We start from the raw sequence: 12,961 nt of genomic DNA, 5'->3' as shown, positions 1-12,961 counted from the left end.
CTCATCAGGAAATAAAGCACATTTTAGATTACTTTTAGATTTTGGAACAAGATATTTTAGTTGCACCAATTGAATTGTCTTCATATTTAATGTAATATTCAATGTGCAATTGAAATCCAGGAGGCTGGTACATTTTTTTTTCTTTAGAAGTCTGTAAATATCAAAAAACTACAAACTCACATTTCTTTTTCTTTTTCAGAGCTAGTTTAGGTCATAAAAACAAACAAGGCAATACCGTTTTACATTTGTGTTCATTGTTAAATAAAACCGAGTGTATGAAACTGATTCTACGCACCCAGCCTGAGCTTGCCAATGTAGAAAACAACGATAGTCAGACACCACTGGATATTGCTAAGGAGAATAATCACGAGAATTGTATTGATTTGGTAATTATAATTGACAATAACTATTTCTATACTGTTTTTATACGACCGCAAAAAAATTTTGTGGTCGTATATTGGTATGACGTTGGCGTCGTCGTCGTCGTCGTCGTCGTCGTCGTCGTCGTCCGGCGTCGTCGTCGTCGTCCGGCGTCGTCGTCCGAATACATATTGGTTTTCGCACTCTAACTTTAGTTTAAGTGAATGGATCTTTTTGAAATTTGACCATAAGGTTAAATACCACAAAAGGAAGGTTGGGATTGATTTTGGGGGTTATGGTACCAACAGTTAAGGAATTAGGGGCCAAAAAGGGGCCAAAAATGAGCATTTTCTAGTTTCCAGACAATAACTGTGGAACGGTGTATGGATCTCTCTGAAATTATACTACAAGTTTCCATACCACAAAGGGATGGTAAGGATTTGCTTTGGGGGGTTATGGCTCAAACCGTTTAGGAATTAGGGGCAAAAAAGGGGGAAAAACCAGGTTGTCCTGGTTAATGGACAAATACTATAGTACAAAACATAATTTAAAGCAGTGTAAGGGAGATAAATCAAATACATCATTGAAATTATCTCCCTTACACTGCTTTTAAATTATGTATAAAGTAATGGTTAATGAACAATAAAGATAATCTAAAACAGTGTAAGGGAGGTAATCCAAATACAACGTTTTGGTTACTTCCCTTACACTGCTTTTAAATTATGTTTAAAGAAATGCATATTTATAAAGGAAGACCAGTAAAAATATCTGCAAATGTTTTCATCTTTTTTTTTTACAAAAAAATCCATATGAAAGATTTGACACTATATTTTTATTAATTCTATTATAAAATAGATTAAGTTAGCACTATGGTAAATTTAAATGGGTAATTATGGTTGCCAACTCCATTGGAAATTTGAATTGAGATTATGACCATATCTTGAGGGAAAGAATTTTTTTGGGGGAAAAAGGGGGGGGGGGGGATAAAAAGAAATTGTGGGGGGCCAATTTTTTCTCATTTCAGATTTCAGAAATTAAAAAGAATTATTCTTCAAATATTATTTTTTTTTCAAATTTCAAATATTGAAAAATTTCAAGAAGTAATCTTTAATTGCACAGTATGGCGCATTAGATTTGTAAAATCTTTGATCACATTTATTTATTTGTTATGCCGAATCTAACAGTGTATTTAGATTTTTAATTTTGGTTCCAGTTTTCAAATTGGTCTACATTAATGTCCAAAGGGTCCAAAATTAAACTTTGTTTGATTTTAGCAAAAATTGAATATATGAGGTTTTGATATGCTGAATCTAAACATGTATTTAGATTTTTGATTTTTGGCCCAGTTTTCAAGTTGGTCCAAATTGGGGTCCAAAATTAAACTTTGTTTGATTTCAACAAAAATTGAATATATGGGGTTCTTTGATATGCTGAATCTAACCATGTATTTAGATTTTTTATTTGTGGACCCCGTTATCTAATTGGTTCATATTGAGGTCAAAAGGGTCCAAAATTAAACTTTGTTTGATTTCATCGAAAATTGAATTATTGGGGTTCTTTGATATTCCAAATCTAACCGTGTATTTAGGTTTTTAATTTTGGGTCCTGTTTTTTAAATTGGTCTACATTGAGGTCCAAAGGGTCCAAAATTAAACTTAGTTTGATTTTGACAAAAATTGAATTCTTGGGGTTCTTTGATTTGCTGAATCTAAACATGTGTTTAGATTTTTGATTATGGGCCCAGTTTTCAAGTTGGTCCAAGATAGGGCCCAGTATTTAAACTTTGTTTGATTTCAACAAAAATTGAATATATGGGGTTCTTTGATATGCTGAATCTAAACATGTATTTAGATTTTTGATTATGGGCCCAGTTTTCAAGTTGGTCCAAATTGGGGTCCAAAATTAAACTTTGTTTGATTTCAACAAAAATTGAATATATGAGGTTCTTTGATATGCTGAATCTAACCATGTATTTAGATTTTTTATTTGTAGGCCCCGCTATCAAATTGGTTCATATTGAGGTCAAAAGGGTCCAAAATTAAACTTTGTTTGATTTCATCGAAAATTGAATTATTGGGGTTCTTTGATATGCCAAATCTAACCGTGTTTTTAGATTTTTAATTTGGGTCCCGTTTTTTAAATTGGTCTTCATTGAGGTCCAAAGGGTCCAAAATTAAACTTAGTTTGATTTTAACAAAAATTGAATTCTTGGGGTTCTTTGATATGCTGAATCTAAACATGTGTTTAGATTTATGATTATGGGCCCAGTTTTCAAGTTGGTCCAAGTTGGGGTCCCAAATTAAACTTTTTTTGATTTCAACAAAAATTGAATATATGGGGTTCTTTGATATGCTGAATCTAACCATGAATTTATATTTTTTATTTGTGGGCCCCGCTATCAAATTGGTTCATATTGAGGTCAAAAGGGTCCAAAATTAAACTTTGTTTGATTTCATCAAAAATTGAATTATTGGGGTTCTTTGATATTCCAAACCTAACCGTGTATTTAGATTTTTAATTTTAAGTCCCGTTTTTTAAATTGGTCTACATTAAGGTCCAAAGGGTCCAAAATTAAACTTAGTTTGATTTTAGCAAAAATTGAATTCTTGGGGTTCTTTGATATGCTGAATCTAAACATGTGTTTAGATTTTTCATTATGGGCCCAGTTTTCAAGTTTGTCCAAGTTGGGGTCCAAAATTAAACTTTGTTTGATTTTAACAAAAATTGAATATATGGGGTTCTTTGATATGCTGAATCTAACCATGTATTTTGATTTTGGACATTGGACCATAATAGGTAAATTAAAAAAAATCAAGTTCTTAGACCACATTCTTTCTGTGTCAGAAACCTATGCTGTGTCAAATATTTAATAACAATCCAAATTCAGAGCTGTATCAAGCTTGAATGTTGTGTCCATACTTGCCCCAACTGTTCAGGGTTCGACCTCTGCGGTCGTATCAAGCTGCGCCCCAGCGAAGCATTTTATTTTTTATGCCCCACCTACGATAGTAGTAGGGGCATTATGTTTTTTGGTCTGTGCGTCCTTTCATTTGTTTGTTCGTCCATTTGTTCATCCGTCCATTTGTCTGTCTGTCCCGTGTCATGTTTAAGTTTTTGTCGAGGTAGTTTTTGATGAAGTTGAAGTCCAATCAACTTGAAACTTAGTACACATGTTCCCTATGATATGATCTTTCTAATTGTAATGCCAAATTAGAATTTTGACCCCAATTTCACGGTCCACTGAACATAGAAAATGATAGTGCGAGTGGGGCATCCGTGTACTATGGACACATTCTTGTTCTTGTGGAATTGATAAATTATCTCTATGGACTGTTATTATTAACAGTTTTACATTTTTAAAAGATGTCATTAATTTTGTGACTTGCATATACTGTGATAAAAACTGCTTTGTAAACTTCATTGATTGCAGTAATCTTTTAAATTATGGATCCTTTAATTTCTTGGGTTCCAATTTTTATGTATTGAGGGAAAACAATCCTATTTCTTATTGAGTACGTACATTTTCATAACTTGGGACTCCAGAAAGGCACTTCAAAAGCTAAAATATGGTTGAATATCAAATAATTTGTATGTGCCGTGTAGATGTAAGTGAAAATTTGAAATTATCTATATAGTTACCTAAATTTCGTCACCTTTCCTATGTTTTGTATGTGCTTTAATGGAACAGCCCTTTGTAACTTTATTTGGTATTTTTTTGAGAATTTTGCATACAGCTGTAATCAGAACATTGCTGACTTGAATTATTGGTTTTAGATATTTAAAGAATATGTAGGTTAGACAGAATTTTTCCCGTTTTAAGGTAGTACCCAACACCTTGACTTAAATTAATTTGGCTCGTTTAATTTTCATAAAATTTTGACAAAATATTTACTTTGACCCTTTGAAAAAAATATAAAAATTTCAAAAAACTTGAACCAATCACTTTCTCGGAAAAATTTCATTGGATATATAGCAGTTTGACAAACACTAATTTTAATCATTGAGAAGCTTAATATTTCCTTAACAATACAACGTAATTAAAACGTTTAGCTGATTTTACAGAGTTATCTCCCTGTAGTGCTAGGTACCACCTTAATGACTGCATTTACTGGTGAATCGTGGATCACTTTATTGTTGAAGATTTTTCATGTCACAGTACATTTGTACATTTTATTCTACAGAGAAAAATCCATATCAAAATGAATGTCCAGGAATCCATTTATTCATAACCTAATGAAACGTGATAATATGTTTTCACACACTTTTGTTAACATTACATTGATGAATGGCTGCTTAACGTCCAGTGGCAAATTAATATGCATATTCAAGGCAAGAACATGTTAATTTAATATGAATATTAACACATCCTTGTACTAGACCGACCAGATATTTAACGTCCTAGTTCACAAGGTAACAGTCCACAGGAAGACCTGTCATCTTACCCAGACATATCATTCTGACTCCAAGTCTATGCTCTTACTCCTTAATGCTGTGTGCTTAGCAGAGAAGCAGCAAATACCAATTTTAAAGTCTTTGGTTTGACTTGGCCGGGGTTCAAACCCAAGAACTCTCGCTTTCGAGGCAAACATGCTACCATGACACCACTGAAACATTACATTCTGACAATAATAGAAATCTATTTATATGTGTATTGTGGCCTTGTGCTGTTTTTTGCTCTTTGGTCGGGTTGTTGTCTGTTTGACACATTCACTATTTCCATTCTCTATTCTATTCTATTCCAGTTGAAAGCAGCTTTACAAGGCAGGAAGGATGTGTTTGGCAATGTCAATGTTGACTGGGATCTAACATATGTAAGTTTTTTATATTTGATTACCGTCTTTAGGTGTGTATAGTACACATTTTTATACGCCCGTTTACAGTTTTCAGACAATAACTCAAAAACAATTTCACCAATTTGCAAGAAACTTGGGTGAATTGTTTATTTATATCGACATGAGCTCCCTTTTGATTTTTATAAATTTCAGAATATATGTTTATGGGGTTTTATTCATAACAAAAAGGGGGATTTTCCAGTTTTCGGACAATAACTCAAAAATGCTTTCAGCATATTTTATGAGACTTTGGTAAATTGTTTATATCTATTTTTGTAAGCTCCCTTTTGATTTTTATAAATTTTCGATTTTACATTTCAGAGTTATAAGATTTTACTTGTTTATAGTCTGACAACAGAAGTATTGCGCAACAGCACAGTGTATTGCACAACAGCAAGAAATCTTTCATATAATCAATTTCAAGTTCTTTGACTACATTTATTCAAAAACCTATAATATATCAAATATTTAATTACAATCCAAATTCAGACCGGTATCAAGCTTGAATGTTGTGTCCATTTTTGCCCCAACTGTTCAGGGTTGGACCTCTGCGGGCGTATCCAGCTGCGCTCAGCGAAGCAGTTTATTATACATGTGTAAGGCTAAGTAGTTGTTATGTGATATGCAACTTTTTTATATGCTTTTCTCTAAAATGCGTGTAAATTTAGCTGTGATCATTTATGGAAATGTAAAGAAATGTGCACTAATTAAAAAGTTGTATTCATACAGTGAGAAAAATACTAAGGAACTTATTTCTTTTAATATATTTTGCATGTTTCCTAAACATATTGGCCTCATGGTAACTGGAATTTTACCAAGCTTTCAATTTACAGGATATTTTTCTTAGTCTTTAATTTTTGTGTTAAGGTGGCACAAAGCAAACCTCTGACCTGTTCTATATTTATATTTTACAGGAAGAACATTTTGGTGAAGACCAAGGCTACAGTGATGATGATCTTGAGGTAAGTAATGATTTAAGCCTGTATTTTCAAGGAAAGATTTTAAATGAAAATTATTATACATGTATATACCCATATTATTACAGCCTTTTGTCATCATAGGCTATTTCCTAGTATCGATAAACCTGAAAATCATAAACGGCATTTTCTTAAATTAAAATATATAAATAGAGGTATTGATTTTATTAACTTATCTAGTATATTCAATGACTCTACCATCCAAAGCCAAATACCTCCATATTTTGATAATATAGAACCACCTATTATTTCATATTCTTATAAAAAAAACCAGCAGAAGTTTGATTTTTAATTATACATCAGTTACATCAGACGTCAGTATAGAAAATAATGTTCCTTCCTCTTGAGATTGTGAAACATCTAGTTTTAGATATGTTCCCTATGGTCATGTCCTTACAGGAGACCTCAACATCGTCGAAGACCGTGAGGTCATAACTTTTCTTAAGAAAGGACCGAAATATCGTCCTCCATCTAAAATAGATTGGAAACAGTGTCGTCAGATCATTAAAGACGCTCTCTCTGTCTACTGTAAAAATTGGTGTAAACGTGAAAAATCTGATAAAAAATCTCTAGACAGTTATTTGAATAAAATTATGAATACTGTTAATATTCGTATATTTATTTTGAAAACAATTCTGAAATTAGTAATAGGGTCCATGATCAGTCAGAGATATAACTCTATAGGGTTATTACAGAAAATAACTTGCGTGTGTTATTACAGATACTTTCATGAGTTGTCTACTCTTTATTCCTTAAATTTTCTAAATCTGTAATAACATATGTTTGTTATTTGTAAAATTATTTCATTTATAGTGGCCTCTAGGGATCTCTTTAGACTTTGCGCAGAAACTAAATGCATAGCCTTGATAACTAATTTTTTAATTAAATTAATACATTTTTTATTAACCATGGTAAATCAATGAGACGAGGCTATTAAGGGATAAACTTAGCTGTGATAACAAGGCTCAGTTATTAAAGGAATTTAACTTATTATATAAGACACTTGGGAATTACTGAGAAACTTGCGCAGAACCTCATTACATGCTCTGGTCATTATTTCTTTCAATAAATTAAAATACATTGTAATTAAGCATGATGTATGTCTGAGCAAATGCTTTGAAGTGATATAGAGAAGCTGTGATAACACCCTTTAGTTATTACAGGCATATTTTTTCTGTAATAACATATAGGTGTACTATGCAAAATTGGCAAACTATGAACTGTTATATCTTTCAATAGTTAAGTATACATATAGACAAAAGTAATATCAATAGAACTTTTAAACATTTTAACTAAACTAATGATGTATATTGTCCCTTTGAAACATATAACATACATAAGTTATCACAGTTCTTTGATTTTTTAGTCCATAATAACAAATGTATGTTATTTTTCTGTAATAACCCTATAGAGTTATATCCCTGACTGATGATATTCAGAATAAAAAATAAACTCCAAGTACTCGCAAAGCGGTTTGTGTTCGTACCGGCAGACAAAGCAGCAAATAATGTAGTGGTGGTGTGACGCATATACTACAAGGAAGTTCTCCAAAACGAAATTACAAATTCATCTACATTCAGGTCCGTATGCTCCACAGAGAGTCAAATTGTAAACAAGCATATCACTGCCACTACCGAGCTTAAGGCCTCATCCAAACATTTGAAAGTCCCTACTATGTACTGGTTACCTAAATTGCACAAAAAACCATTTAAATTCCGTTTCATCTCCGCATCGAGTAAGTGTTCTACTACTAATCTATCAGTGCTTCTAACTACCTCCCTTACTACTATCAAAGAACTTGTTATTAACTTTTGTAATAAAGCTTATGAAAATAATGGTATTAATTAAGTCTCCCAAACGAAGTTTGGGAAGACTTATTGTTTTTGCTCAGTTCTTATTATTATTATTATTATTCTTCTTCTTCTTCTTCTTCTTCCTCTTCCGCCGCTTTTAAATTTGAACTTGTCCGCACCCGTTCTCCAAAACCGCTTGTCAGATTAACTTAGGGTTTCACAATATGTTAGACTAACATGTCTAGTGGTGCAATCAGGGTTTTGTTTGTGCAATGGGGTTTATAAAGGGGTACTTTGAGGGGCAAAAAGAAAAGAGGGTTTTACTATAGAACCCTATGGGATTTTATTTTTAAAAATTTTCAAATGATTATAAATTGAAAACCGTTTGTGATAGACACAATCTTTTTAATTGAAAATGTTCTAAATGATAAAGCCCATTAAATGAAATACAGGGTTAGTCCCCAGGGGTCACCCCCACCCCCTGCCATTTAAAAAAGTTCTAATATCTTGTAAGTGGTCAAGATCCCCACCCCTAAACCATATATATTTTGGTTTGTCATGCTAAGATGGTTTGAATGATATACAGGGTTAGTCCCCAGGGGTCATCCCGACCCCCTGCCATTTGAGAAAGTTCTAATATCTTGTAAATGGTCGAGATCCCCACCCCTTAACCATATATATTCTGGTTTGTCATGATAAAGCACACCAAATATAATACAGGGTTAGTCCCCAGGGGTCACCACCACCCCATGCCATTTAAAAAAGTTCTAATATCTTGTAAGTGGTCAAGATCCCCACCCCTAAACCATATATATTCTGGTTTGTCATGCGAAGATGGTTTGAATGATATACAGGGTAAGTCCCCAGGGGTCATCCCGACCCCCTGCCATTTAAGAAAGTTCTAATATAATGTAAATGGTCGAGATCCCCACCCCTAAACCATATATATTCTGGTTTGTCATGATAAAGCACATCAAATGAAATACAGGGTTAGTCTCCAGGGGTCACCCCCACCCCTGCCATTTAAGAAAGTTCTAATATCTTGTAAGTGGTCAAGATCCCCACCCCTAAACCATATATATTCTGGTTTGTCATGATAAAGCACATCAAATGTAATACAGGGTTAATGCCCAGGGGTCACCCCCACCCCATACCATTTAAAAAAGTTCTAATATCTTGTAAGTGGTCAAGATCCCCACCCCTAAACCATATATATTCTAGTTTGTCATGCTGAGATGGTTTGAATGATATACAGGGTTAGTCCCCAGGGGTCATCCCGACCCCCTGCCATTTGAAAAAGTTCTAATATCTTGTAAATGGTCGAGATCCCCATCCCTAAACCATATATATTCTGGTTTGTCATGATAAAGCACATCAAATGAAATACAGGATTAGTCCCCAGGGGTCACCCCCACCCCATGCCATTTAAAAAAGTTCTAATATCTTGTAAGTGGTCAAGATCCCCACCCCTAAACCATATATATTCTAGTTTGTCATGCGAAGATGGTTTGAATGATATATGGGGTTAGTCCTCAGGGGTCATCCCGACCCCCTGCCATTTAAGAAAGTTCTAATATCTTGTAAATGGTCGAGATCCCCACCCCTAAACCATATATATTCTGGTTTGTCATGATAAAGCACATCAAATGAAATACAGGGTTAGTCCCCAGGGGTCACCCCCACCCCCTGCCATTTGAGAAAGTTCTAATATCTTGTAAATGGTCGAGATCCCCACCCCTAAACCATATATATTCTGGTTTGTCATGCAAAGATGATTTGAATGATATACAGGGTTAGTCCCCAGGCATCACTAATGCATATAACTTTACTGGACCAAACCAATTTTCATTGGACTTTGCCCAATTTCAGGCAACCATGGGAATTACGAATTATGGGAGCTTCGTTTGGGAGACTTCGTAACAGCATCCTGTTACAATCATTTCTTGTTATTTTTGGAGTGTTAAAAATTCTTTAGAGGTTTTAGATAAAATACATGCTTTTGATGGTCCTTTTAATTCTGTTGACAGTTATGATTTTTCTACTCTCTATACTACACTTCCACACAATCTTATCAAGAAAAAGTTTTCATATTTAATTAAATGGTCTTTTGAAAAATCTCATTACAAATTTATTTGCTGTAACTCGTTTAAAGCCTTTTTCTGTAACGAAAAAGGAAAGTATGCTAGATACACTTACTGGAAATGTGAAGATATGATTGAAGCTTTAAATTTTTTCCTGGACAACATATATGTACGTTTCGGCGATAGAATGTATCGACAGGTAGTAGGTATTCCTATGGGCACTAACTGCGCCCCTTTAATAGCAGATTTATTCCTGTATTGCTATGAATCTCAGTTTATGACCAAACTCAGTAAAGACACGTCATTGTTACATTTGGTTGATACATTCAACAATACCTTCCGTTATCTAGATGATATTTTTTCGTTAAATAATCCAGAGTTCTCTAAATATACTACCGAAATTTACCCAATAGAACTTACTTTAACTAAATCTAACATAAACAGCAGTAGTTGTCCTTTTCTGGATTTGGACATTTCAATCTCTAAAGGAAAACTCCATACGAAAATTTACGACAAAAGAGACGATTTTTCATTCCCTATTGTTAATTTTTTTCCTTTTTTAGACGGCATTGTTCCTTTGGCTACATCATACGGTGTATACATATACCAACTCGTTCGTTATGCCCGTGTGTGTAGTGATGTCATAGATTTTAACGGACGTAATCGATGCATCACTGGTAAATTATTAAATCAAGGATTTCGTTACCATAAATTACGTAAAACTTTTGCTAAGTTCTTTCATAGATACAAAGATTTGATTAGTAAATTTGGCTGTACTTGTAGAAAACTGATTAAAAACAGTATTTCACATCCTTAATTTTACGGTAATATTGTACTTAAAGCACGGAAATCACTATGTGATCCGTGTAAACTCATCGAACCTTTAAACAGGCTTATTAGTAAAGGTTATCTTACCAATGTTGTAATTAGATCTTTGAATATAGTTTACATTGGCACTAATATCGATTTTGTCATCAGCAAATTAAAACATAACTAAATTTGTATTTTTTTCAAGTGGGATGTATAAAGACACACCCACGTTCGTTTAGATCTATAAAGAGGTTAAACTCCTAACTATCCTACTGTCTGTCGATACATTTATTTTTGGCATTGCACTAGTCATGTCTTCTTTGACTTGTCCATGACGTTAAAATACTAAATCCCTGGGATGTGTTTTAGTTGATTTTAGTCTCTGATGCATGATTTTTTATTATTGTTTTGGCTTTTAACTAGCTGTCAGTAACTGCGATTACTCTCAAATCGTACTTTCTTGTTTATTTGACCTGTTGATACTTATTGTATTGCTTTTTTGTTATTTAATGTTATTCAGGGTTATATCTGGTCTATATATCAGCTTTGATAAGTGTTTGGTATAAATATAAATTTTCACTTCGTACTATGAACATCAAAATTATTTATTTTGTAATAATATTTCCTTTCTCTATTGGTACTGTACACGTATACCTAACAACAAAATTAATTTCATTTACCTGTGTTTAAAGTTATTGCAAATGGATGGTATTTTTGTTCGAGCATATTGTTTTTCTTTAATTGTTTAACATTTCTTACCGATATAACATGTTACTTTTATTATTCTTCCCTTAGTTTATTTATTTTGTATTCAAAATTATTTATTTTGTAAAAATATTTCCTTTCTCTATTGGTACTGTACAGGTATACCTAACAACAAAATTATTTTCCTTTACCTGTGTTTAAAGTTATTGCAGATGGATGGTATTTTTGTTCGAGCATATTGTTTTTCTTTAATTGTTTAACATTTCTTACCGATATAACATGTTACTTTTATTATTCTTCCCTTAGTTTATTTATTTTGTATTACATTGTGTCATAGGTCAAATTTATTTGTTCAGTGTATGTTCAATGGTGTTAATATGTCCTTTGATTGAGTTAAGCTATTTCAGTTGATATTTTATAGTGTGTCTTTCTATGTTGTGATGTTACACTATTGTTTCAGAAAAAAGGTGAAGGTTTGGTACCAATAAAACGTTTAAATCCGCTGCATTTGTTTGCACCTGTCCTAAGTCAGGAATCTGATGTTCAGTAGTTGTCGTTTGTTGATGTGGTTCATAAGTGTTTCTCGTTTCTCGTTTTTTATATAGATTAGACCGTTGGTTTTCCCGTTTGAATGGTTTTACACTAGTAATTTTTTGGGGCCCTTTATAGCTTACTGTTCGGTGTGAGCCAAGGCTCCGTGTTGAAGACCGTACTGTGACCTATAATGGTTTACTTTTATAAATTTTGACTTGGATGGAGAGTTGTCTCATTGGCACTCATACCACATCTTCTTATATCTATATACAGATATATTTTGTATATTGCCACCCAAAATGGTTTAAAAAAATGCTTGCATTTTATTTCCGACAGGTTTATTAGGATTAATTCATTGATTTAAAAAAAAATTCAAGAGATTTCTTTTGATACTCAATTGAAGATCATATTTACCAAAAAAAAAACTTAGACATGCCCAGTCTTATTATTATCTCCAAAAAATAATTAACCTGTAATTTTGTGCTCAAATTTTGTCATTTTCAAAGTTTATCAGTTACCAACTAGGTGATAAATCTGTGCATGTCTCTCTTCAAATTATTTTTTTTCCTCCAATCCCTTTTCAAAGTTTCAAATAGACTTTTGAAAGATAAGTTGTAGTTGGGCATTACAAATGAAAAATATGGAGTTTTAATAGAGTTTCAGATAGCAGATATTTAGATTTATTTCTGTACAGTGATGCATATTTCTGTCTGAGTGGTAGATAAAATTTAAATGAATGCAATTGGTCACTAACTAAATAAGAAATGGAGTTTTGTTAATCTCAATTTCACAATGAATCTAAATTTCCTATAAAAAAAACAGATAAAACAATTATTTATGGAGTTCTATTTTATTACATGGATTTTTGA

At 32.8% G+C, this 12,961-nt stretch overlaps 1 protein-coding gene and 1 long non-coding RNA gene across 4 annotated transcripts in view; both read left to right on the top strand.

Moving 5' to 3' along the window:
- The window catches only part of LOC127723674 (arf-GAP with SH3 domain, ANK repeat and PH domain-containing protein 2-like), a 65,653-nt gene that overhangs the window by 33,090 nt on the left and 19,602 nt on the right, over positions 1-12,961 (top strand). For all 3 annotated transcript variants that reach the window (XM_052230412.1, XM_052230411.1, XM_052230410.1), the window contains exons 19-21: positions 200-386; positions 5,103-5,171; positions 6,107-6,154. In XM_052230412.1, the coding sequence (XP_052086372.1) occupies positions 200-386; positions 5,103-5,171; positions 6,107-6,154 (304 nt within the window). The remainder of the gene's footprint in view (positions 1-199; positions 387-5,102; positions 5,172-6,106; positions 6,155-12,961) is intronic.
- LOC127723676 (uncharacterized) lies at positions 419-3,353 on the top strand. Its single transcript, XR_007992199.1, has 2 exons — positions 419-2,381; positions 2,779-3,353. It is a non-coding gene; the product is annotated as an uncharacterized LOC127723676 (long non-coding RNA).

This window comes from Mytilus californianus, unplaced genomic scaffold, assembly GCF_021869535.1.
Source record: "Mytilus californianus isolate M0D057914Y unplaced genomic scaffold, xbMytCali1.0.p SCAF_13, whole genome shotgun sequence".
In the NCBI taxonomy this organism is placed as follows: Eukaryota; Metazoa; Mollusca; class Bivalvia; order Mytilida; family Mytilidae; genus Mytilus; species Mytilus californianus.
This window is presented reverse-complemented; position numbering and strand designations above follow the sequence as displayed.